The 25,205-nt window shown below is 45.8% G+C and overlaps 1 protein-coding gene across 1 annotated transcript; it reads left to right on the top strand.

Annotated features, from left to right (window-relative positions):
• The first annotated feature begins 8,482 nt into the window (after positions 1-8,482).
• SIN3B (SIN3 transcription regulator family member B) lies at positions 8,483-24,379 on the top strand. Its single transcript, XM_074528483.1, has 19 exons — positions 8,483-8,645; positions 9,186-9,292; positions 10,171-10,324; positions 11,378-11,641; positions 12,005-12,148; positions 12,357-12,479; positions 12,962-13,051; positions 13,296-13,414; positions 14,014-14,221; positions 15,237-15,353; positions 15,788-16,026; positions 16,481-16,664; positions 16,868-17,462; positions 18,484-18,653; positions 19,479-19,652; positions 19,903-19,995; positions 20,290-20,384; positions 20,790-20,994; positions 21,915-24,379. The coding sequence occupies exons 1-19, from the start codon at positions 8,538-8,540 to the stop codon at positions 22,143-22,145; spliced, it is 3,420 nt and encodes a 1,139-aa protein (XP_074384584.1). The 5' UTR covers positions 8,483-8,537; the 3' UTR covers positions 22,146-24,379.
• The last annotated feature ends 826 nt before the right edge of the window (positions 24,380-25,205 follow it).

Raw genomic sequence — 25,205 nt, 5'->3', positions numbered from 1 at the left:
AGATGTTCGGAGGCTTCAGCATTTTCATAGCCCGAGGAAATCCAGAATGTGCCCGGAAAAGATTTCCTTGTCTGATTTTGTTTGGTTTTGATTTGCAAATTACAGCGAGCTCCCCCAAAACTCGGCATTCCAAACTGCTGCTGCTCCGTGATCCCAGCTGTGAAAAATGGGTGTTTTATGATTGGCTTTTGGCAAATATTCAAATGAATGTTACATGTGTTGTGTTAGAGAGTGATGCTGTATTAATTCTCTTAAGTAGTGTGGTAAATAGAGTTTAAAGTGATAAAAAATGTTAAAATAGAAACAATGTTATGTAAGATACTTCTTTTTCTAAAGAAAGGACTCACACTGAGGGAGCAGCCACAGGACACCTGAACCTTTCAGAGAAAGGGAATTTATTGCCCCATTATCAGGAGAAAAGAACTTCCCACCTCGCTCAGCCACGAAGATGCCATTAAGATTATGAGGAAGAATTGAAGATGACCAAACAGAATCCTGTGTTTGAATGGAATTTATGCATCATGTATGAGCTGTATGAATATGCAACAGGTTACTGCTTTTAAGAGTTAATCCTCTGTTAACTGTGTCCTTTTTCAGGCTTATTTTGCCCAGAAAGAGGTACCCAGACTGTCCCTAAGTCTTTGTTTCTATGTCTCATATTGTCCTAATTCAAATTGTCCAAATTATTATTACTCTAATTGTATTACTATTTTTATAACCATTTTATTGCTATTAAACTTTTAAAAATTTAAAAACAAGTGATTGGGCGTTTTTCACACCAGCCCTGGTGCTCCTCAGAGGAATCACAAGTTCCTGGCAGCTGCAGGGTCCCTCAGCAAAGGGAATTTTCTTCTCTCCTGATTTCTGTCTTGCTGGGCTCTTTGCTTGTGGTTACATTTTTATTTTCTACATTTCCCCCAATGGAGCTGGCAGCTCTTGGCATTCCCAAAAAAACCTCTGCAGGCTTGGGGACCTCTGTGTCACTGATTTTCTTTGTGTGTGTGACAAGAATTGGTGACAATGGCAGGGAGATGCAGTGAGAGAAACAGGGAAAACATCCCAGATTTTGATGCCATGAAATGCAGCCTAAAAATCCATTTTCAGAGTGCTGGTGTTGGCTTAAATTAGATTTAGAATAATGTAGGCTAAACCCCAATGTAGGCTCTGTGCTGTTTGTAAGGCTCCCTGCCCGTTTGATTTATGACAGATTAGGATGTTGGTTAATCTCCTCTTATTTGGGTAAATAACTGTGGAGATTAATCAAGTGTTGTCTGCAAAAGGAGCCCATAAATGCAGATTATTAATTTTTCATTAATTATTCCTCTGTATGCCAGAGGGATCCAGCCAGGGACAGACAGCAGCCCCTGAAATCTCATTTCATGAGAGAACCAGGAAAAGCCCAGCAGCTGATATTGGTTATCTCTCACATGCTCAGTTCAGTTGCCTGAAAAAGGCAAAAATCCACAGAAATTATAGATTATGGGCTTTTGTGACAGGAAAATTAACCCACAAACACCAGAGGTTTATGTCTAAAAAGAAGACAGAGACTTTATTTCAATGAAGTGCTTTGAGTTTATTGAAATAAAGGGAGAGGCCATGGGGCATCCCCTGGGATCTCTAAAATTTTTGGAGGATGCAGCCTCCCTTTTTATCCCAATTTCCTTCTCTCTTTCCCCATTTCTGACGTTCAGACTTCCCAGAATCCCTGATACCAAAGATTTCCCTATAATCTACAACACTCCCTTTTAATTTTTAATTCTTAAAGAATTTAGGGGTTTTTCTTCTCCATGTTTCTTTCATCTTTCAATGTCTAATTTAATTTAATCAGCAAACCTAAAGTTTATTTGTAAAAGCAAATATCTCTTTTTCCATTCATCAATCAGTGGAATCCTTCCCATTGTTTCTTTTATCTCCCAGTGCTGGTTTTATCTCCCAGCTTGTTTGGAAAGACAAATCTGCCATTCCTTTCAATCAGAAGTCCCCTTTTTATCCTGGTTTTTTATCCTTTTTGTGAAAAATGCATGTATTTTATGGTTGGCTTTTTGCAAATATTCAAATGAATATTATATGTGTTGTATTAGAAAGTAATGCTGTATTAATTTTCTTAAGTAGTGTGATAAATATAGTTTTGGGTTATAACAAAATGTTAAAATAGAAACTATGATATGTAAGATTTTTTTTTAAAGAAAGGAATTGCAGCGAGGTAGCAGCCACAGGACACCTGAGTCTTTCAGAGAAAGAGAATTTATTGCCCCATTATCAGGAGAAATGAACTTCTTCCCACCTTGCTCACCCATGGAGATTCAGAGGAAGAAGTTGACACTGACCAGACAGAATCCTGTGTTTGAATGGAATTTTTGCATCATGTATGAGGTGTATGAATATGCAACAGGTTATTGCTTTTAAGGGTTAATCCTCTGTTAACTGTGTCCTTTTTCAGGCTTATTTTGCCCAGAAAGAGATACCCAGACTGTCCATAACTCTTTGTTTCTATTGTCTCACATTGTCCTAATTCAAATTGTCCAAATTATTATTACTCTAATTATATTGCTATTTTTATAACCATCTTATTATCATTAAACTTTAAAAATTAAAAAAAACCCCAGAAATTATTGGCGCCTTTTTGTCTTTTTTTCATTTTGGATCCTTCATTTGCATGAAGGTTTAAGGCTCTTGATTCGCCCATTACAGTTCTGTCGGGGCAGTGCTCTTTAATTAAGTATATTATGGTACACTGAATTTTTTATTTTTTATAACTGCTCTTTCCCAAAATCCTGGACAACACAAGCTGCATTCCCATCCAGAAGTGTGTGTGCAGAACTTCTCCTGTTGGACAATGCCCAGACATTTCCCACTTCCTCTGCCCACTGGGAGCAGTTGCCAGACTGAGCTCCTGAGGTGGCAGCTGGCAGTGGGCAGCAGTGACTCAGATTTTCGGGAATTGCAAAACTCAGCTTCTCTCTGATGGAAATCTTTCCCTCAGACTCCATTTTAAATAAGAAAGGCTCTGAGTTGCACAAAAATGCCTCCCAAGGAGGGGGAGCAGGTTTTCACAGGGGTCTCAGGATGAGGGAATAGACAAAGATCTGACTCCATGTTTCAGAAGGCTTGATTTATTATTTTATTTTATATAAATATAATATAATATAATATAATATAATATAATATAATATAATATAATATAATATAATATAATATAATATAATATAATATAATAATACAATATAATACAATACAATACAATACAATACAATACAATACAATACAATACAATATAATACAATACAATATAATACAATACAATATAATACAATACAATATAATACAATACAATATAATACAATACAATATAATACAATACAATATAATACAATACAATAAAATACAATACAATACAATACAATACAATACAATACAATACAATACAATATAATACAATACAATATAATACAATACAATATAATACAATACAATACAATACAATATAATACAATACAATATAATACAATACAATACAATACAATACAATACAATATAATACAATATAATACAATACAATACAATATAATATAATATATTATTATATATTACATATCATATACTACATATTACTTATATAGTAAGTAATATAAGTATATGTAAGTAAGTATATGTAAGTAAGTAAGTATAATATAAGTATATAAGTATATAATTATATAATATATAAAATATATACATTGTCTATATTTTATATATTATATAATTATATATTATTTATCAATTAATTAAAACCAATTGATACAATTAATTAAAAACAATTGATTAAAAACATTATTCAAAACCAATTCACATGCTGGGTAAACAATTCTCCAAACCACATTCCAGAGGGGCAAATAATGGAGAAGCTGAGGGTTCTCATCTTGCCAGGAGAAGAAATTCTGGTGAAGGGATTTTTCTGAAAATATCATGGTGGCACTCATAGACTTTCCATCTCCTCAGAAGTCAAATACTGCTGTACCAGTTTCCTAGAACCTTTGAATAAAATGCATTTGTATGATTGAGTTGTCTGGATTTCAAGGCTGAGGTGGCTTGATTGAGGTGGATCATCACCTTCAAACACCTGGACATGAGGGTTATAGAATATTTTCATTTCTGTATTCAACTGGGAAAAAAAAAGCCATGTAAAAATCCCACTGGATGTATTTCAGGGGTAATTTATTCCTAATTAGACTGATTTGCACAGAATTTCTACCATAAAAGAGGCTATTGAAACACGAGGGATCATTCTGTGGCAGTGTATAGGTTTGAAATGTTGCAGCTGCAGTCATGAGGTTCCTTGTCCTGAAAGACCAAGTTGTTTATTGGGCCATCTGTGGTCCAAAATCCCCAGGTTTTCCACAGGAGAAACCCTTAGCAAGAGATTTTTAATATTTCAGTTTCTTGCAGAGTTCTGGCAATCAGAGTTGCATGTCCTTGTTCACATTGGAGTGGGATTGTCTTTAAGGTCCTTTCAAACCCAAGCCATTCTGTTATTCCCTGATGTTCAGACTCGTCTAAAAACCCAACTTCATTTTCCCCACATCCCTGTTTTTACATTAGTGGTGACTCCACACTGCTGAGGTTTGCTCAGTAACCAGGGAAAATCCACAAATCCCCCTTGCAAAGGAGCAGAAATGGAAATGCCATAGCAACCAGCAGGGACAGAGCAGGGTGGCACTGCAGGCTGGCACTGCAGGCTGGCACTGCAGGCTGGCACCAGCTCCCTGCCTCTGTCTGCAACCCTCTGCTCACTCCTAACCCCTGAGAGCTCCCCAGCCCTGCTCAGTGCACTCTGGGGACAGCCATGAAGATAAATCTTCATGATTTTCTCATGATTTCTCATGATCTTCATGATCTCTCTCCAGACAATTTCCCTTTGCTCACCACAGAAATGCAGCAGCTCTGGCTGCTCTCACAGGCTCACCAGAGCCAGCTCCCAAAAGGTTTTTCTGTCTCTGCCCTCTCAGGGATGAGGATAATTCACACACAAGTGCCAGGTGGCTGCCTCAGCCTGTTTTGGCTTTAAAAAGGGAGAAAATTTTGCTGAACCAAGAGAATAAAATCACCAAGTCTCAGGGGGTATAAAAGAATTTTCCCCAGGGAAAAATCCACACTATGACATTTCCAGGTTTTTACACTGGAACCATCCAGATCATTTCACTTTGCACACCACAGAAATGCAGCAGCTCTGGCTGCTCTCACAGGCTCACCAGAGCCAGATCCCAAAAGGTTTTTCTGTCTCTGCCCTCTCAGGGATGAGGAAAATCCACACAGAAATGTTTTCCAGGCTCTGTCCCTACCCCGTGCTCATCCCACTCTGTGGATTCCTCAGGGTTGTGTGCAGGATCCAACCTATCCTCAAAGGTAGGATCACTCCTGGCTCAGACACAGCCCAAAAATATTTCTAATTATCCACCTGTCATGAATGGTGGATAATCAACACCATAAACACAACAAACAGGAAGGAAGAATTGATTGTGTTGTTCTGAGGAAGAACAGACAATCCTGTGCCCCTCATCCACAGGAAGGTGATGTAGGGATTGTTCTTTGGGATGCAAATCCTGGATAATGAACCTGCCTCTGCCAGAAATCAAATTCCAGATGTGCAGGCTGCCATCCATGGCAGCAGAAACAGCACAGGCTCCTTTTTCAAACTCTTCCACACACCTCGGCTATCAAAAAAAAAGAGGGGCTCAGAAAATGAGGGATTTTCTCTGCAAGAAGCACAAAAATAAATTTGGAGGAGAAAAGCCCTCTCCTCAAAGCTAGCATCATTCCTGGGGCAGACACAGCCCAAAAACATTTCTAATTATCCACCTGTTATGAATGAGATGCAAGAAACACAATGAACAGGAAGGAAGAATTGAGGAAGAAGGAAGAATTCCTCATCTGAGGAACACAGAAACCAGTCAAGCACATGGCAACCAAGAGGCAGGAGCAGCAGTTTGCCACAGCACAGGATGATTTAGCCCTTGCAGATCCACAGGTCCACCCTGATTTCCTTGGAGATCTCAGAGTCCCTGTGCCCCTCATCCACAGCAAGGTGATGTGAGGATGCAAATCCTGGATAATGAACCAGAAATCAAATTCCAGATATGCAGACTGCCATCCATGGCAGCAGAACCAGCACAACCCTTCCACACACCTCACCTATCAAATAAGAGAATGAGGGATTTTCTCTGCAAGAAACACAAAAATAAAAAAAAAAAAGCCCTGTTTGTGCAGGAGCCAGCTTGCAGACAAAGGCAGGAGGAAGGTGCTGTGCCTTTGTGCTGGCCATGCCCCCGGCCCCATTGGCAGCTGCTTCCACAAATGAGGGGAAAGTGGGTCACCCAGTCGCCAGGACAACAGCAGCACACACTGACCTAGATACGGTGCAGGAACCTCATCGTGCTCGGGGTTCATACACGACCAGGGCAATCACAGCACAGAAACGAGCTGCAAAATGTCATCTTCCTCTCCCTCCTCTCTCTGTTTCACAGTGATGGCACTTGGTGCTGGTGGCAGCTTCCTGGGATGGATTTTCTACAGGATCCTGCTCCAGCAGAGCCACTCCTGACCCTGCAGGAGGGCCGAGCCACAATTCCAATGGGACTGCAACAGCACAGGGTGTCAGGTTGTGTTCTGACTGTCAGTGTTGTTCTAGTGTAACTGCACTGTTTATCTTTTTATTTTCTTCCCTAATAAAGAAACGCTGTCAATGGTTAATCGACATCCAGCCCCCAGGGTTCCCAAGAGAACACCCAAATCCTGACTAACTGACAGGCACAAGCTTTTCCCAGCACCCAGGGCTGCTTTGGGAGCAGCCTCACAGCTGGATTCACCATCCAGGTGCTGGTGCTGAGAAATCTGCTCTGACAGAAAACAAAACTCACAGGAGTTATTAATCTGCAGCTGGTTCTGCTCATGTCACAAACCAGAGAAGAGGATGAGACTTCTCCAGTTAATAAGAGTAATAAAAAACAGAAATTGGGCCAGCTCAGGAGAATCGAGGAGGAAAAAAGAAAAAAAAAGAAAGAAAAAAAAAAAGTTGTGTAGGAGGTTGGATCAATGCTGATTTTCTTTCATCTGAAAACACAAGGGTATCTCTGAGCTACTCCTTTCCACAGATGGAATAAAGGATTTTACTCTATCCTACCAGGCACTTCCCTGCACAGCTATGAGTGCTTCATAACCTAAGAGCTCTATTTAGCTCCTACCACTCTTCCAGCATCACTCCTGTAAAAATCTGTATTTATTATCTCTATTCTTAAGCACTGAAAACTCTAAAACGTCTCCACTTCAACCTATTATTTGCCAACACAACAATCTAATGCCATTTTCAGGCCACATCTCTCCTGAAAGGCCTTTGCAGTGCCTGCTTCTTTGTAAGCTGGGTCACTGAATCAATCCATCACAGTCTGGGATGTGGAAAGGAGTCACTGTGAAAGAAAAAGACTGTATTAATTTAATCCTTCCTGTATGAAGGGAAATGGGTCACAGGGCAGCAGTTTGTGAACAGAACAGGGGATGAAATATCAAATCCAGAGGCAGAAAAACATTCTGGATTCAAATACCAGCAGCAAGTTTAAAGGCAAAGCAAGAAAGACTTCTGCACTTCTCTGTGATGCAAATCAGTGATGCTTTAAGGAAAAACAAACCACATGGCTTATTTTATCCCCTCTCCTCCGTGCTCTTCATGTCTCTCAGTTTTACTGAGTTCAAATTGCCGGCTGACAGGGACCGCTGGGGGAAGTGGTACATTTTAAGCTCGCGTTTATCCTGATTTATCCTGCTACCCTCAGAGCAACCCTTGAGCTCAGGGCACACCAGTGAGGGGCTCCCCGAGCCCCCTGGGCTGCCCCAAAACCACCCCTTGAGCTCAGGGCACACCAGTGCACCTGCAGCCCCTCCAGGACTCTCACAACCCCTCATGGTCCTTCCAACCCCGGCTCCTCCACATCCCTGGCGCTCCCCCAGCCCTCATTCCTCAAGCTCCCCTCAGGCCCCACCAGCCCTCCCGGCCTTCCCCAGCCACCCTTGGGCTCCTCCAGCCCCGTCTGAAACCCCCCAACACCCCCCGACTCCCTCAGCCCCGCAGCGCCAGACGCGGCTTCTCCAGCCCCGGCAGTTCCAGTTCTCAGCTGGCGGCTCCTGCAGACTCCGTGGGATCCCGCAGCCCCCTCAGGCTCCCGCAGCCCCCTCAGGCTCCCGCAGCCCCCAGGGCTCCTCCGCGGGCGCTGTTCCCCCTCAGCCCCGCCGCGGCCCCGCCGCTCCCTCAGGCGCTCCCTGAGGCGCCGCTCCCGCCCCGGCGCTCGAACGCCCGGAAGCCGCACTGGGGGCGTGGTCTGTCACTAATAAAGGCGTGGCTTACTGGACAGAGGCGTGGCTACACAGTGTGGGCGGTAAGGAGGTGTGGTTTATCACGGGGCGTGGCCAATCAGAGGGCGGAGACGCGGAGGGGGCGTGGCCTGTGCCGTGCGCGCTGACGCAGCGGCCGCGCGCGCCGCCGGGGCCGCGCTCGCCCGCCCGAACCCAACATGGCGGCGGGGGGCGGCGGCGGCGGCCGCGGGGCCGGCGGGGGCAGCGCCCCGCGCTGGGGCGGCGGCGGCGGCCGGGCCGCGCCGCACGAGAAGCTGCCGGTGCACGTGAGTGCGGGGGCCGCCCCGGCGGCCGCCATCGCCCCTTCCCCACCCTCCCCGCCCCCGCGAATGGCCGCTCCGAGCCCCCCCGGGACGGCCCCGCCCGCCCCCGCCGTGACCTGCCCTGTGCCGGCCGCGGTGCCCAACTCGTCCCCCGGGGCTTGTCCCTCACCCGCCGGTATCGGGGGGTGTCCTGGGGGCTTGTCCTCATCGCGCCGGGGGCTTCCCCGCCCTCCTCCGCTGCTTCCGTGGGGTCCCCTGGGGCCGCATCCTTTCCCCCCGGTACCGTGTCGTGTTCCCCCGGTACCGTGAGGGCTCCCCGGGCCTGTTCCCCCCTCCCCTGGGCCATACCGCTCTCCCCGGCCCTGCTGTTCTCTCTGGTACCGCGGTCATCCTCCCCAGGGACGTGTTCCCGGCTCCCCGGTACCGTGCCGTGACACCCCCGAGCCCGGGCAGCCACCGGGGCCTCTCCGGTACCGAGTGCCCTTCCCGGGGCTCCCCCGGGGCCGGTTCCCCTGCCTGGACTCACCGTGTTCTCCCCCACAGGTGGAGGATGCCCTTTCCTACCTGGACCAGGTGAAGATTCGCTTTGGCAGCGACCCCGCCACCTACAACGGCTTCCTGGAGATCATGAAGGAGTTCAAGAGCCAGAGGTAAAGCCGAGGTCCTGCAGCCCTGGGTGCTCTGGGAGCTCCTCAGCCTTTCCCAGACCCGCAGAACATCCTGAGCTGGGAGGGACCCTCAGGGATCGCATCCAGCCACCCCAACACCCCCACCCTGGGCACCCCTGGGAGCTCCTGCAGCTCTGGCAGCCTTGGCACCATTCCCTGGGCAGTGCCCGGCACCCCTGGGGGGCAGAACCTTGCCCTGAGCTCCATACCAAGGCCTGGCACAGCTGCAGCCCTTGCCCCAGGTCTCAGCCTTTGTGGGGTCAGTGCAGAGCCCCCCAGCTTCACCCCATCATTCCCCCTCCGCCCTGTCCCACAGTGCTGCAGTCCTGGAAGGTGGAGTATTTCTGCCCTTCCCATCATTTTCCAGAGGTGAAATCCACAGGAGAAAGCAAAATCTGCTTTTGCTTTCCACTCTCAAACACAGATTTGAGAAATAAGTGAAGCAGCCTGAGTAGAACTCAGGACCTGCCAGCCCTGGAGGTGCTGTCTGTCTGTCTGTCTGTCTGTCTGTCCTGCCCCTTTGCCAAGCTGCACACTCATCTCTCCTCTCCATGGATCACATTCCCAGGGTGAAGCTGAGGTGGTCAATCCCTCTAATTGGGCTAATTTTTTAAAAGAATTGCATCCCTAAGTTACCAGATACTTCACATTTCTCTTGGCATTTTGTGGACTTGTGTTTCTGATTTGGATAACAAAGTAACAAACCCCTCTCAGTGCTCATTCCCTCCAATTGAACTAATTTTTTTTTAAAGAATTGCATCCTTAAGTTACCAGATACTTAAAATTTCTCTTGGCATTTTCTGGACTTTACTTATGTTTCTGATTTGGATAAAAAAGTAACAAAGCCCTCTCAATTTTAGCATTGACACACCTGGAGTCATCCGACGTGTTTCTCAGCTTTTCCATGAGCATCCTGACCTCATTGTAGGATTCAATGCATTTCTGCCTCTGGGCTACAGGATAGAAATTCCAAAGAATGGGAAATTAAGTATACAGTCACCTTTGAATAGTCAGGTATGTCACAGAGCTCTTATTCTCTAAATAAACTCTTCTGTGTGTCACTGGACATGTCTGCTCAGTTTAGGCTGTGCAGATTTATGTGTAGTGCACGTTGCTGATGCTTTTCAAACCTGTGATAATGGGTGTAATATAAATTTAAATGTTTATTCAAAGACTCACAGAGTGCTTTGGGTTGGAAGGGACCTTAAAGATCACTTAGGTCCAACCCCTGATTTATTCTCAAACCAGGTAGTTTGACTTACACAGAATGGTGATTCTGCATGCAACAGCAAATATTTCAGTTGTATTTGGAAACTGAAATGTAACAATATCAAGCCAATTACTGAAATTGTGATTGGCTTGACATTGTTAAATGGGTTCCTAATATGGGTTGTGGGTAGTGGCAAATTTCAAGGGTTGATCCTGGAAGAATGCACTTCCAGTCTTCCACTGAGAAACCAGGAAATTTGTTTAGGAAGCAGGCAAAAGAACTGTGAAATCATTGAGTTGTTTATGTTGGGGAAGGTCTTTAAGATCATGGAGTCCCCATCAGGTTCTGTTGGTGTGAAACACTTGCTGGGATACAGATGGGTGTTACCCCTGCTTGTTTTTTGTTGTTATTGTGTGGTTGTGGAGCTGAAATAGAACTGATAAACTTGTGGTTTAACTCCAGCTAGCAGCAGGAACTACCTTTTAAACCTCAGCTCCCTCAGATCTCTGTGTTGTTTAGGAATTAACACCTGTAAGGGTGTTATGTTTAATATAGCCCTTAAAACTGGCAGCTCCTCTGCAACAACCAGTGGCAGCAGCCTCTCAAGTAAAGCAAATAAGGCTGTGACAGCCACAAATCAGCTGATTCCTGCACCAGGGAGAACTTCAGGCATTAGTTTAACAGGTGGAGTTAATAAACCTGACAGGGAAATTGTTTGGTGACTGAAATACTTTTTCTTCCTTCTTCACGTGACAGTATTTCTTAGCTGGACACCTTGCCAGCACTGCTGCTGGCTTGTTGTTGAGCTGATCCCTGATCTTTTTCCAACCCATCTCGTGTGTCCTGTGTGCCCCCAGGTGCCCCCAGAGCCTGTTCCCAGTGCACTCCCTGGCAGTGGGCTGGTCTTGCACTACTCCCAGGAGAACTCCCACAACCACAGCGACTGCTCCGAGGAGTTCCGCCAGCAGCTTCCCTACAAAGAAGACAAATCCCAAATCCCCCTGGAATCTGATTCTGTGGAGTTCAATAATGCCATCAGTTACGTGAATAAGATCAAAACACGTTTCCTTGACCATCCAGAGATTTACAGATCCTTTCTAGAAATTCTTCACACTTACCAGGTAAAAAGTCTCCTGTGTTGGAGGCAGTGGGTTGGCACTGGAGCTGTTGGAGTTGTGGTTGTCACATTTAATCTCTGCCTGTTGAGCAGACTGAGTTCCCAAGCACTTGTCTTCATGGATATTCACAGAAAATTACAAAAAATATGAAAACTGTAGGGTGTAAAGAGGTTGTAGCCAGACCTGTCTTTACTCACCTCCAGCTGATTTTGTGATCCTGTGTGTGAAAAGAGGCACTGTAAGAACGTGGAGCTGCCTCAGAATCCTTTCAAATTCTGTGGCATTCATGTTTTTGTCTCAGGGTGAATTTTCTGGCAGAGTGAGGGATCTTTTGACTCTGTTGAACATCTGTGTGTGTCTTTTCAGAAGGAGCAGCTGAACACCAAGGGCAGACCCTTCCGGGGCATGTCAGAGGAGGAAGTGTTCACTGAAGTGGCCAATCTGTTCCGGGGACAGGAGGATCTGCTCTCAGAGTTTGGACAGTTCCTCCCAGAGGCAAAAAGGTCTTTGGTATGTGCTGAGAGCAGGGCAGGATATTGAATGCTCTTTCTGCATGTAGAATATGAAAAACATGGAAAATCATTCAGCCAGTAATGAACGTTGCTCCTCTTCATTGTTTGGATTTTCTCAGAACAGGTGACTTAACCACATGCTCTGTGTCCTGTTAGGATTCTTTATTTGAGAGGAGAATGTTGAAATCATTATTTATTTACTTCAGTTCACAGGAAATGGACCATGTGAAGTGAACAGTGTCCAGAAAACTGAGCATGAGAAGAATCTGGAGCACAGCAAGAAGCGATCCAGGCCGCTGCTGCTGCGTCCTGTTTCTGGCCCAGCAAAGGTATTTTCCAAAAAGTAAAAACTCATAAAAGCCTCATATTAATTGTGCTTACTAATTACTGAGATAAAAGTGTAATGAGCAGTGTCTTTGATGTATGTAGGTGTATGAGAAACAAAATTTTGAGTTATTTTCATTGCTGTAGAAAAAGGCAATTTTTAATGCTTGCGTAAATATGTGTGGTAACATGTTTGATACTAAATATCACAATTTTCTGTGCCAAGTATTGGCCTGGAAAGGGACAATTTATTACTTCTATGCAGGATCTGAAGTGATTTTCTTTTTTTGTTTTTTCTTCTTAGCTGGGAGACATTTGACAGAGATTGCTGTGAGGATGTGACACAGCAATGCCAGATCACTGCTGGGGAAATACAGGGAAATTCAGGGAAATGCAGGGTCTCAGCCTTTGCAGGGAGCTGTTCTGTGTCAATAGAGTGGCATTTGAGTCACAACATTTTAAATATAATTGCTTGTTCTTTTAACAGAAGAAAATGAAGCTGCGAGGTACCAAAGATCTGTCAGTCGCAACAGTGGGGAAATATGGGACACTGCAAGAGTTTTCCTTCTTTGACAAGGTCAGTATTTGTCGTTTTCTCACTTTCTCTGGACTTACCTTCAGCTTTTTATATGGTTGTTAATTTGTTGGTTTTCTGTACAATTGATGTGTCAGCACTTAAGACATTCCCTGACTTTTCAGGTATAGAAAAACCAACAAAAATTAAAATAAGTGGGTTTGGAAGATGAATGGACTGCTAATGAGTAATTTTCTCAATACAAGTGGCATTCAGGGGCTGTGATCATCTCTCCAAACTGCTGCAGGTGCGCAGGGTGCTCAAGAGTCAGGAGGTCTATGAAAATTTTCTCCGCTGCATTGCTCTCTTCAACCAGGAGTTGGTCTCTGGCTCTGAGTTGCTCCAGCTTGTTACACCCTTTTTAGGGTAAGTTACTAACTTACCTCTCTGGCCTTTACTTTGTAGATCCTACTCTGTTATTTTTTGGGCACATTGTGAATGTTTTGGATTTAATGTAGAAGTATCTCCTGGGTAGCAGGCAAAAAAAAATGAAGTTTAATCCAAAATGAGGAGGAATAAAATCTGAACCATTAAATTTATCTATACAGATCTTAATGAGTATTGTGAAGAGGATATTTTCTTCTGTCTGTTCACACTCCCCATTTAATATCTCAAAGTGTAAAATGGTATAAACATGAAATCTGAGAACAGGGCTGTGAGAAGGATAAACAGCTCCAGCTCTGCTCTGAGCCTCCTGAGCTCTTTGGCTCACAGAGAAGAGGGAGAATCAAATGGCAAGGATCAGTTTCTCCTCAGGCACTTAAGGGGGAGTGTTTGTGTGGTGAAGGGAAATAATTTTCCTACCTTAAGTAAAAAAAAAACAAACCCTAGAGCAATTCAGAGAGAATGATAACAGAGGTGAGATGTTGGAGAAAGATTTCTCCCTTTCTGCCTCCCTTTTACGACATGCATTAATCACACTAAAACTGTCACACTGAAATAACAAAATACTTGTGTTTTTGAAGGAAATTCCCAGAACTCTTTGCACAGTTCAAGTCCTTCCTTGGGGTGAAAGAACTTTCCTTTGCTTCTCCTCTGAGCGACCGCTCCGGGGACGGAATGAGCCGGGAAATCGATTACGCCTCCTGCAAACGCATCGGATCCAGTTACAGAGCTCTCCCAAAAACCTACCAGCAGCCCAAGTGCAGTGGGAGAACAGCCATTTGCAAGGAGGTACTCTGGGATCAGGCTCTTCCATCCCTGAACACACTTAAAAATCAGAGTGGGGCGGTTCGTGCCACAGCTGCTGCATGTGGAGTCCCCTTTTCAGTGCTAATTCAATTTATTCAGCCAATTTATTGAAATAATACCCACATTTCACTTATTTTATCTAAACCTTTCTCAGTTCACATCTCTAATACCTTTTTTGAGTCTGTGTGCAGACAGAAATTTATTCCTGTAGACAGAAAAGAATATGGAATCTGCTTGTCTTCATAGATGAGGATAAGATGAGGTTCGTTCATGGATTTCCATCCTGGAATTAATTTTCTTTCTCTCTCTATATATATAGGATGGATATAGGAGGTATATATATAGGATAGATATAAGATGTTGGATATATAGGATGGATATAGGAGGTGTGTATATATAGGATATATATATTTATAGGATATATATATTTATAGGATATATATATATAGGACATAGGATATATATAAGATATAAGATATATATATATATATATAGGATATGGGAGATATATATATATACACAACACACATATATATATCCTATATATCCTATATTTATCCTTAATATAAAGCTAAAAGCTGCTCACCAAAACAGAACAGAAAAACTTCAAGCCCAAGGTCTCAGGGGGACAGGGCCAGAGACCCTGTTCTTGGGGACCCCCAGGGCTGGGAGGGTTCAGTGTAAACAATTTTTCACAGGAAGAGCCCCATGAGGCAGTGGCTGAGGTGCCATTCCTGCTGTTGTGAGGAGCCCTGTCTGCTTTATTTACAGCTGCTGATCACTGTTTGTGAGGTGACAGTGAAGGTGTTGAGTTTTCTGAACAGGGCCCTGCAGTTCCACACAGACCTCAAATCTGGGCAGTGGTGATGTGGGAATTAAACCTGGAAATATCCTGCAGAACCTCAGGAAAGAATTGTGCAAAAATACAAGAGAGAAAACGCCATGAGACCAGCTCTGGGCTCACAAGGCTCAATGTCATGCCTCTGCACTGTTGCAGGTGTTAAATGATACCTGGGTTTCATTTCCATCCTGGTCTGAAGATTCCACTTTTGTCAGCTCCAAGAAGACTCCGTATGAGGAGCAGCTGCACCGCTGCGAGGACGAGCGCTTTGAGGTACCTGTGCTGCTGAGCCCCCTCTCTGCTCCCTCAGAAAGCAAAACCTCTGGATTTTGCTGAATTAATTAATGGCCAATTCCTGAAAGTTCTGTGGGTGTTTGTTGGTTTGAGGTGGAGTTTGGTGTGGAGTCAAATAGTCCTTCCTAGACTTGAATCCAGTTCTTCCTAGGCTTGAAAGTTCTGTTGGTGTTTCTTGGTTTTAGATGGAGTTTGATGTGCTGTGCTTAGAGTCTAATAGTTCTTCCTAGGCATGAATCCAGTTCTAAATTGCATGTGACCTTTGGGAGAGCTGGCAGAGGTTTGGTTTCCATTAAAAACCTTTCTGCTGCTTCCTGGCTCCACCCTGTGGGGCTGGAACACCTTCCACAAACCTGAGCTGCTGCTGCTGCTCTGCCTGTTCTGACACTGATTTTTGGCAACTCTCTCAACAGCTGGATGTTGTCCTGGAGACCAATTTAGCCACAATCCGGGTGCTGGAGAGTGTGCAGAAGAAACTGTCCCGCCTGAGCCAGGAGGACCAGGAGAAATTTCGCCTGGATGATTGTTTGGGAGGAACCTCAGAGGTGATCCAGCGCCGGGCCATCTACCGCATCTACGGCGACAAAGCGCCCGAGATCATCGAGAGTCTGAAGAAAAACCCAGTTACTGCTGTCCCTGTGGTTCTGAAGAGGTAATTCCCATTGTGTTGGGTTCTTTAAGAAGATGAAAAAGGATTTTTAAAGCATTTTTAAACAGTAAAACTTGAGGAATAGCCTCAGGCTGCGCTGCTGGTTGGACATCAGGGGGAATTTCTTCATGGAAGTGTTTTTAAACATTGGAAGGGAGGTGGTGGAGTCCCCATCCCTGGAGCTGTTCAAAACCCAACTGGAGATGGCACTTGGTGCTCTCCAGTGATTGATCAAAGGTTGGACTTGATGATCTCAGAGGTCTTCTCCAACCTAAATGGTTTTGTGATTCTCTAGGTGTCATCATCACTGCTGGTGCTTTCTCAAATTTATTTATTGCTTCCAGGAATCAGTTCCAGTTTTCCACTGAAAACTTCTTGCTGCTCCACAATTAGTTACATTAAAATGTTTCGGGTGTGTTTCTGTGTCTGTCTGAACTGACACTGTTCATTTATGCAGGTTGAAAGCAAAAGAGGAAGAATGGAGGGAGGCCCAGCAGGGCTTCAATAAAATTTGGAGGGAGCAGTATGAGAAGGCCTATTTGAAATCCCTGGACCACCAGGCTGTCAACTTCAAGCAGAATGACACCAAAGCTCTGCGCTCCAAGAGCTTGCTGAATGAAATTGAGAGTGTTTATGACGAGGTGGGTGTGACAGGGAATGAGCCTTCCTGCATTTCCTGCCTTGCTGGTGTGACCCAGATGTGTCCGTAACATCTGGGACCGTGTGGAATTGTTGGAAATTGGGTCAAAACCAGCTGTGCCAAGCAGAGGCTTATTCCTCCTGGCAGGAACGGCTCTTGAGCATGGATTGGAGGGATCTTTATCTGTTTTTCTCCTGATTACAGCACCAGGAGCAGCATTCAGAGGGGAGGAGTTCATCCACAAATGAGCCTCATCTTATCTTCATCTATGAAGACAAGCAGATTTTGGAAGATGCAGCTTCTCTTATCAGCTATTATGTGAAAAGGCAGCCCACCATCCAAAAGGAGGATCAGGCAACCATCAGGCAGATTGTGCATCACTTCATACCTGAGCTGTTCTTCTCTCAGCCACCTGAACACAACATTTCTGAGGAATCAACAGATGAGGACAGAGAAAACCACCAGGGGCAGAACCTGGATACTCCTGAGCTGAGGAAAAAACACGTGCCTGGGCCTCCAAGCAGTCCTTTGGAGACCAAAGCCACCTTCTGTGATGTGACAGCTGCTGAGCCCCACAACACCCTGGATGATGTTTACAGCCTCTTCTTTGTCAATAATAATTGGTATTTCTTCCTACGCCTTCACCAGACTCTGTGCTCCAGGCTCCTCAAGATTTATCGCCAGGCCCAGAAGCAGCTTCTGGAATATAGGACTGAGAAAGAGAGAGAGAAGCTCCTCTGTGAAGGGAGGAAAGAAAAAACCAATGATCCAGCCATGGAGCTGAGACTCAAACAGCCAAGTAAGAATAATGCAGGGCTTAGTTCATTCATAATGCTCTGGGTGCTCCATTGTGTGTGTGTGAGTCACCAGGGCCAGCAGTGTGAGGGGTGTGGAGGTGCAATGCTCTGCTGTGTTGGTGATTTGTGGGCACAGCTCCTTCAGCAGGGCACTCAGGGTGGCACAGGCTGCTTCACCGAGATTTCCTGAGCACTGTGATCAGCTGTTCTCAGATACCTCACTGTAGGAATCCTGTTACTTTGATTTACAATGTAAACAGCCCCACAAAGAAATAGTTATTGCCCTGGGCACTCCTGGAAATGCATGAGGGAAACTGTCCCAGCCTGTCAGGGCAGCTGGCAGGGAGCTGCCTGTCTGTAATGTCACTCTCCTGTCTGCAGTGTCCCTCTCCTGTCTGCAGTGTCACTCTCCTGTCTGCAGTGTCACTCTCCTGTCTGCAGTGTCACTCTCCTGTCTGCAATGTCACTCTCCTGTCTGCAGTGTCACTCTCCTGTCTGTAATGTCACTCTCCTGTCTGTAATGTCTCCCCCTGCCCTGGGTTTTGTGGTTCTCAAGCAGTGCTGCTGTGGTGGTGTTCTCAGGGGTCCCAGGATGAGGGAAGAGATGAGAATCTTGACTCCATGGTTCAGAAGGCTGATTTATTATTTTATGATATATATTATATTGAAATGATATATTAAAACTATGCTAAAAGAATAGAAGAAAGGATTTCATCAGAAGGCTAGCATGGAATAGAAGGAAATGGAATGATAATAAAATCTTGTGACTGACCAGAAAGTCCAAGACAGCTGGACAGTGATCAGCCATTAATTAAAAACAACCACATGAGACCAATCACAGATGCACCTGTTGCATTCCACAGCAGCAGATAATCATTGTTTACATTTCATTTCTGAGGCCTCTCAGCTTCTCAGGAGAAAAAGATCCTAGCAAAAGGATTTTTCATAAAATATGTCCGTGCCATGCTGCCTCTTGCACTGCTTGACTTCACTCTGCCTGTTCTGTGCCTTTCCCCATGCCAGGTGAGGTGGAGCTGGAGGAATACTACCCAGCCTTCCTGGACATGGTGAGGAGCCTTCTGGATGGGAACATTGACCCCACTCAGTACGAGGACACCCTGAGGGAGATGTTCACCATCCACGCCTACATCGGCTTCACCATGGACAAGCTGGTGCAGAACATCGTGCGCCAGGTGAGCCTGGGCTGGGCAGGGCTGGGCATCTCCCCTCACACACTGCCAGCCTTCTGCCAGTGCCCTGCAGAGCAGCGGGCACTGAGCTCAGAGCAAATCCAGAGAAAAGTTAAATCTGACAGAGAAACGCCCCAGCAGAAGTTTAGGGAGAGACTTCGGCTTCTATCCAAAAACATCTTAGGGGGTTTACCTTTCCCAATGTTTTTTTGAGTTCCAGTCTTTTCAAAATTTTGCCATGCTCAAAATACATCTGTCTTTCTGATTTTTTAAAGATTTTTCTAAGTTTTTTTAAAGATTTTCTAAGTTTTCTGATGTTTTCATTCTTGTAACAAACTTTCTCACGCACTTTCTGTAAATAACTTACTGTTTTGCATTCTTTATAGAAGAAGAAAAATTTGATAGATGTTTGTCCAGTGTCATTGGAGAGGTGGCACTTTCACCTTCCAATCCACTGTCACTTTTGGAAAACTATAACTGTTAAAATCAGAAAATAAATTTCCTTTTTCCTCGCCTTGAGAGTAGAGCTCATGTTGTTTCATGTCCTATAGTGACAAACATGTAAGGCAACACAAAAAATGTCAGATCCTTCTTACTCAAATCTGTCTTCCAGCTGTAGTTTTATAGTTAAGGCACATCAGCCCCTCACTCCCCTCTCTTCCTTTTATTGCAAAGTCATGAAAAAGAGAGTGAAATATGAGAAATCTTTGGAGTTTGCTGCTTCAGCTGAGTGTGATGCCATGCTGAATTTCACACTGCTTTCATGACACACTGGAGTTAACTCTTGGCCCAGGTTTGCTGACTGAATTCCCCCTTTTTTAATGGAAGCTTCACCATCTAGTGAGCGATGACATCTGCCTGAAGGTGGTGGAGCTCTACCTGAACGAGAGGAAGCGAGGAGCTGCTGGGGGGAATCTGTCATCCCGCTGTGTCCGGGCAGCAAAGGAGACCAGCTACCAGTGGAAGGCTGAGCGGTGCATGGCTGATGAGAACTGCTTCAAGGTGAGACCTCGCTGCCAGGGAACTTCACAAAATCACTGGAAAATTCAAGAAATCTCTGGGTTTGGAAGCTCCAAGGTGAGAGAGTGAGCAATGTGGAGAGAAGGTACCAAAATCAGAGCACAGGCAGTGAGGGGACATTGTGGCACTGCTGCTTCCCTCCTAACTTCTGTTTGTTGTCCACATGACTTGTGAATATGCAGCATTTTATGGTGAACCCCTGTGGCAAATATTTTCTGTAACTTTATCCCAGGTCATGTTTCTCCAGAGGAAAGGACAGGTGATCATGACCATTGAGCTGCTGGATACAGAAGAAACCCAGACAGAAGATCCTGTGGAGGTCCAGGTAACACCACAGTGACCTTAGGGTCTGGGTACCACAGAGCAGATGTCTAAAAATGAGGAAAAGTCATTTCCCTGCTTAATTGTTCAAAATGTGAGGCGTTGCCAGGAGGATAGATTTGCCTTGGAGGTGGGCAGATGATGTGTGGGGCTTGGCCATTGACAGAAATGATGCTTTAGCAAAAGAGTATCAACCTAAATCAGCCTCAGAATAATCAGCTTGGAAATAAACAGGTTCTTTGCAGTGATGTTTGTCCTGATGAAGTGAAATCTCACTGGAATTGTCTCCCTTGTGTAGCACCTGGCAAACTACATGGAGCAGTACGTTGGGGTGGAAGGAGCTCCCAACAACCAGAACGATGGCTTCCTCCTGAAACCGGTCTTTCTGCAAAGGTGAGCTGCTCCCTGCCCCGAGCCACACCTGCAGCCTCCTCCCTGCCCCTGTGCTGGGCTGTGGGTGCTGTGCCAGCCCTGGGGAATGCACTCACCTCTGAGGGGCTGCTCCAGCCCTGTGAGCTGCATGGCAATGCTGGCAGAGACATTTATGATCACTGCACTGAGGTTTGTTCATGGAACTGTGTTTGGAATGGAGCAGGATGCGCTCAGGATGGGATTCTGGCTCTGCTTTGTTCCCATTTCACTAAACATTTGTCAGAGGATACAGAGGAAGCTCCCGGAGAGAGCCTGAAATACAAAACATGCAAATACAAGTCCCGTGCTTGTGCTGTGAGCCCTGCCAGCCGAGGAGGGCACTCCAGCAGGTGTGACACATGCTTTGTCATCCTTGCTTTGCTGCAGGAACCTGAAGAAGTTTCGCAAGTGGCAGTGCAAGCAGGTGAGGGCCCTGCGCAGCGAGGTCAAGAGCTCCTGGAAGCGCCTGATCGGGGTGGAGAGCGCCTGCAACGTCGACTGCCGCTTCAAACTCAACACCCACAAGATGATGTTCATCATGAACTCTGAGGATTACATGTACAGGAGGGGAGCTCTCTGCAGAGCCAAGCAGGTACATACATCTCCCTTCTGCTCCCACTGCAGCCCAGGTGGTAGCAGAGGTTGGGGGTGTGATGGTGGTCACAGGGGTCTGAGGATGAGGGAAGAGATGTAGAGCTGACTCCGTGTTACAGAAGGCTTGATTTATTATTTTATGATATATATTACATTATAACTACTATACTACTATATATTATACTAGATAGTATACTGTATATACACTATATACTATATACTATATATACTATAGTATACTATACCTGTATACTATACTACTATAACTATATATATTACATTAAAACTACACCAAAAGAATAGAAGGAAAAGTTTCATCTCAGAAGGCCTAGCTAAGCTAAGAATAGAAAAGAAAGAATGATAACAAAGGCAGCTGCCTCAGAGTCTCTGTCCGAGTCAGCTCTGCTGTGATTGGCCATTAATTAGAAACAACCACATGAGACCAATCACAGATGCACCTGTTGCATTCCACAGCAGCAGATAATCAATGTTTACATTTTGTTCTGAAGCCTCTCAGCTTCTCAGGAAGAAAAAATCTTAAGGAAAGGATTTTCATAAAAAGATGTCTGCGACAGGGGGTGGGAGGCAAAATGCAGGTACCAATAATTCTGATTCCACAATACCAATTGCACGAATTGTGGCTAAATTCTTGCAAGCTGCACCCAAAAGTTACAGCTCTGTGTTGGGTGTAACACAGAAGAGAGCTGGTAAATGCTCTGTACTTTGGATTAGCTTAGCAGCCTTTTCTTTACATGCAAATTCTAAGTGGGAGTGGCAGCCATTAGGAAATAGGGGTGGTTAAACGGTCTGTGGTTTCCTGTTTCCGTTTGTGCTGTTCCCAAAGCATTGCACACCTCAAGGAGAGCTCAGGGCTTTGCCTTTCCCTCTCAGTGATCTTTCCTGCCCTGCTCCTGCCAGGTGCAGCCCGTGGTGCTGCTGAAGCACCACCAGCAGTTCGAGGAGTGGCACAACCGGTGGCTGGAGGAGAACGTGTCCATGGAGGCCGTGGATGTGGTTCAAGACTGGCTCATGGGGGATGAGGATGAGGAGATGGTGCCCTGCAAAACCACCTGTGAGACAGTGAATGTGCACGGGGTGCCCGTGAACAGATACAGAGTGCAGTACAGCCGCCGTCCTGCTTCACCCTGAGCACCCAGACAGGCAGAGCTCTGCTGGTGAAGCACATTTACCATGAGAATAGTGGTGGGAATGCAATGTATGTATTAATGATATTTATCCAAGCAGCATTTTACTTTGGATTATCATGTATTTTCCATATGGCATAGACTTGTCTCCTTGCAGTGTAATCCTCCAGCCATCATGAAGAGACTTTGAAAAGCTTTTATGGGAAGGGGGCTCTTGGCATTGCCACACACTTTTGAGCAGTTTCCTGGCTTTAGGCCACTGCTGACCAGCTCAGTGAGGGGGTGAACTACCACTGGTGGCTTTGTTGGAGAGGTGGAGCTGGGCTGGTGTTTGAGCAGATGCTGGCAGCTGCTTCCACTTCCAAGGGTTTGATATTCGCTATCTTCCTGACGTTGTGCTGTCTTGGAGCCTGCAGAACTCTTCACTGGGGCTTCGTTATCCCTGTGACCCAACAAGGCAACAAATGACTCTTGTTCCTGGTGCTGTGGTGAGAAAAATGCCAAAACTGACACGGGGATGGCCAGCACTCAGGCTCTGACCGTCCTTCATCAACCAAGTGTTCAGGAGCATGAACTGAGGGAAGAACCCTGAGCTGTGGCGCTGGGATGGGAGTGATGCTCAGCCAGAAATCCTCCAGCTGAAATCCAGCAACCCACTGCTTTGGGAGCTGCAAACTCTGCCTTCCAGAATATCCATGGGGAGGGGCGTCCATTGCGAGGTCTGGCCTGGTTTTTGGGTTCGTGTTTTGCATGTTGGAGGGCAGCTCCGGAGCTGGGCGTTTCCCTGCCCTGCCCGCGGCGCTCGGGGCTGCAGCACATCGGTGCCATCGGCAGAGGGAGCTCCCGGAGCACGGCTGCGAGCTGAGATCCAGCCCACGGACTCTGCTGCTCCTGCTGGGTCAGCACAGGCGCTGGGTTGGCACGGAAAGCTGCGAGGAGCAGAGGGAGATGCAGCCACAACCATCCTAGAGAGCATCCATACTGCTATTGAAGCCTAACACAGCCTGCCCTGATCCCTGCAGAACACTACATCTGACTTAATCTAGTGAGAAATCAAGGAAATTTATTGGTGTCTGTCCTGCAGCCCCACTGTGACTTCTTCACTCCTGTTTTTCAGTGGCCAAGGGCAAGCACGCTGTCTGTGGAGTGTATTACAAAATCAACATTTTTGAGGCATACCCAGCCTCCTTTCAGCTTTGCTTCCAACTTTTCCCTGGCTTTTGGGGCAATAACCCCCCCCCTACCCCTGAAACTTTCTGTGGCTTTGATTTTTAGGTTATGATTTCTGCCAGACCTAAGGAGCAGCCTGTAGGATTTGTCCTGGGTTATTTCCACTGTACGACATTTGGTTTCGCAATTGTCTCACTTGACAGTAGAAAAATTGGCCTTTGGGGTATGTTTAATAGAAAACTGTCCCAAGTCTTTGTCTTTTTTTGCAAAATAATCTGTGGGAGGGAAGGAGGGAGGCCACTCTGGCATTCATGGCCACTTGCACAACCACTGCCAGCAGAGACTTTTCAAGAGCCCTGTGTTCTCCTGGGCTGGGTTTCTGCTAAACTTTGGTTCCTGAAATGATCTGAAGGTTCTTCCCCTGCCCTCCTTGCAGTGATAAGAGAGCACGAGGCTCTGCAGGGGCTGGGGGGAGCAGGGGGACAAGCCCAGTGCCAAGCACAGTGTCCCCCTTTCCCTTCCCAGCTCACCAAAACACACCCCAGCCCTGCTCACCTCTCTGCTGTCTCCCAGTGGAGATGACAATTGTGCCAAATTTTATGGTTTTATGATACAGAAAAGTGTTTACTAGAAAATAGGTGGCAACTTGTGGCTTAAAATGCATTTGATTGCAGGTGTCCCAAGGTGGGCAGCACACCCGGGCACCGTCCTGTTCCATCACCCATTCTAAGTGTACTTCAGGTATTTTTAAGCATCCTTATTTTGTAAACCTTAATTTATAATCTGAACTGATTAAGCAAGGCTTTTGCCCTTTTACAGTGCTATTGTCTCAAAGCTGAGAGTAGCAAAGGATGTGAAGGGAATATCAGGCAGGTTTGAGAGGGGCTTGTTCATGTCTGAGGGTTTCAGCTGTGTAACTGCACGACCTTGAGTCAAGAGTTTGTTCTTCCATTTGTTTGAAGGATTCTTTGCTTTTGGGCTTGTAATTGGTTTGCCAGCTCCTTGAATGTAGTTTTTTTTATATTTATTTGCACATTCAAGTAAAATAAAATATTGATTTTAAAAGTCTGGAGCTGCCGCTGTTTTATATTTTATTCCAACTAATTTAAACTTTGTGACAACCCCCAGAATTGATTGGTTTTTACCTGAAACTGGATTTTAAATGGGAGAAAAATGCAATAGAAAGGTTGAAGGCTGTGCTGATGCAGCTGGGTGTCAGCAAATGCTGTGTGAGGGTGTGAGCAGTGCACTGCTGATGGAAAAGGGAAATAAATTCCCTGCAAGCAGAGATCCCACACAGGAGCTGGGGCTGCACTCACCAGAACCCCTCCTGCAGCAGGGACCCAGGGGGTGGCACAGTTGCTCCACCAGAGAGCTCTCAAAGCAAACATTGGAAGGGCTGCAGCTGTGCCAGGCCTTGGCATGGAGCTCAGGGCAAGGTTCTGCCCCCCGAGGCTGCTGGGCACTGCCCAGGCTGCCCAGGGAATGGTGCCAAGGCTGCCAGAGCTGCAGCAGTGCTTGGACACAGAATTCACAGAATCACTGGGTGGGGAGAGACCTTCGAGATCAAATCCAACCCAGCCCCAACACCTCAGCTGAACCCTGGCACCCGGTGCCACATCCAGGCTCTGTTAAACACACCCAGGGATGGGGACTGCACCACCTCCCTGGGCAGCCATTCCAGAACTTCATCACCCTTTCTGTAAAAAACCTTTTCCTAATACCCAACCTATATTTTTTTCCTGATATCCAACCTGTATTTCCCTTGGTGCAGCTTGGGGCTGTGTGCTCTGGTTGTGTCAGTGCTGCTGCAGAAAGAGCCCAGCCCAGCTGAGCACAGGCACCTTTCAGGAGCTGCACAGAGCGACGGGGGCACCCCTGAGTCTCCTTTTCT

The sequence above is a fragment of the Zonotrichia albicollis genome, chromosome 29 (assembly GCF_047830755.1).
Source record: "Zonotrichia albicollis isolate bZonAlb1 chromosome 29, bZonAlb1.hap1, whole genome shotgun sequence".
Classification (NCBI taxonomy): Eukaryota; Metazoa; Chordata; class Aves; order Passeriformes; family Passerellidae; genus Zonotrichia; species Zonotrichia albicollis.
This window is presented reverse-complemented; position numbering and strand designations above follow the sequence as displayed.

Excerpts from the sequence above, each read along its gene's own strand:
- SIN3B (XM_074528483.1), top strand. The coding sequence starts at position 8,538 with ATGGCGGCGGGGGGCGGCGGCGGCGGCCGCGGGGCCGGCGGGGGCAGC. Across the intron at positions 9,293-10,170 it reads AAGGAGTTCAAGAGCCAGAG|CATTGACACACCTGGAGTCA; the intron begins GTAAAGCCGAGG and ends TCTCAATTTTAG. Across the intron at positions 13,415-14,013 it reads CTTGTTACACCCTTTTTAGG|GAAATTCCCAGAACTCTTTG; the intron begins GTAAGTTACTAA and ends GTGTTTTTGAAG.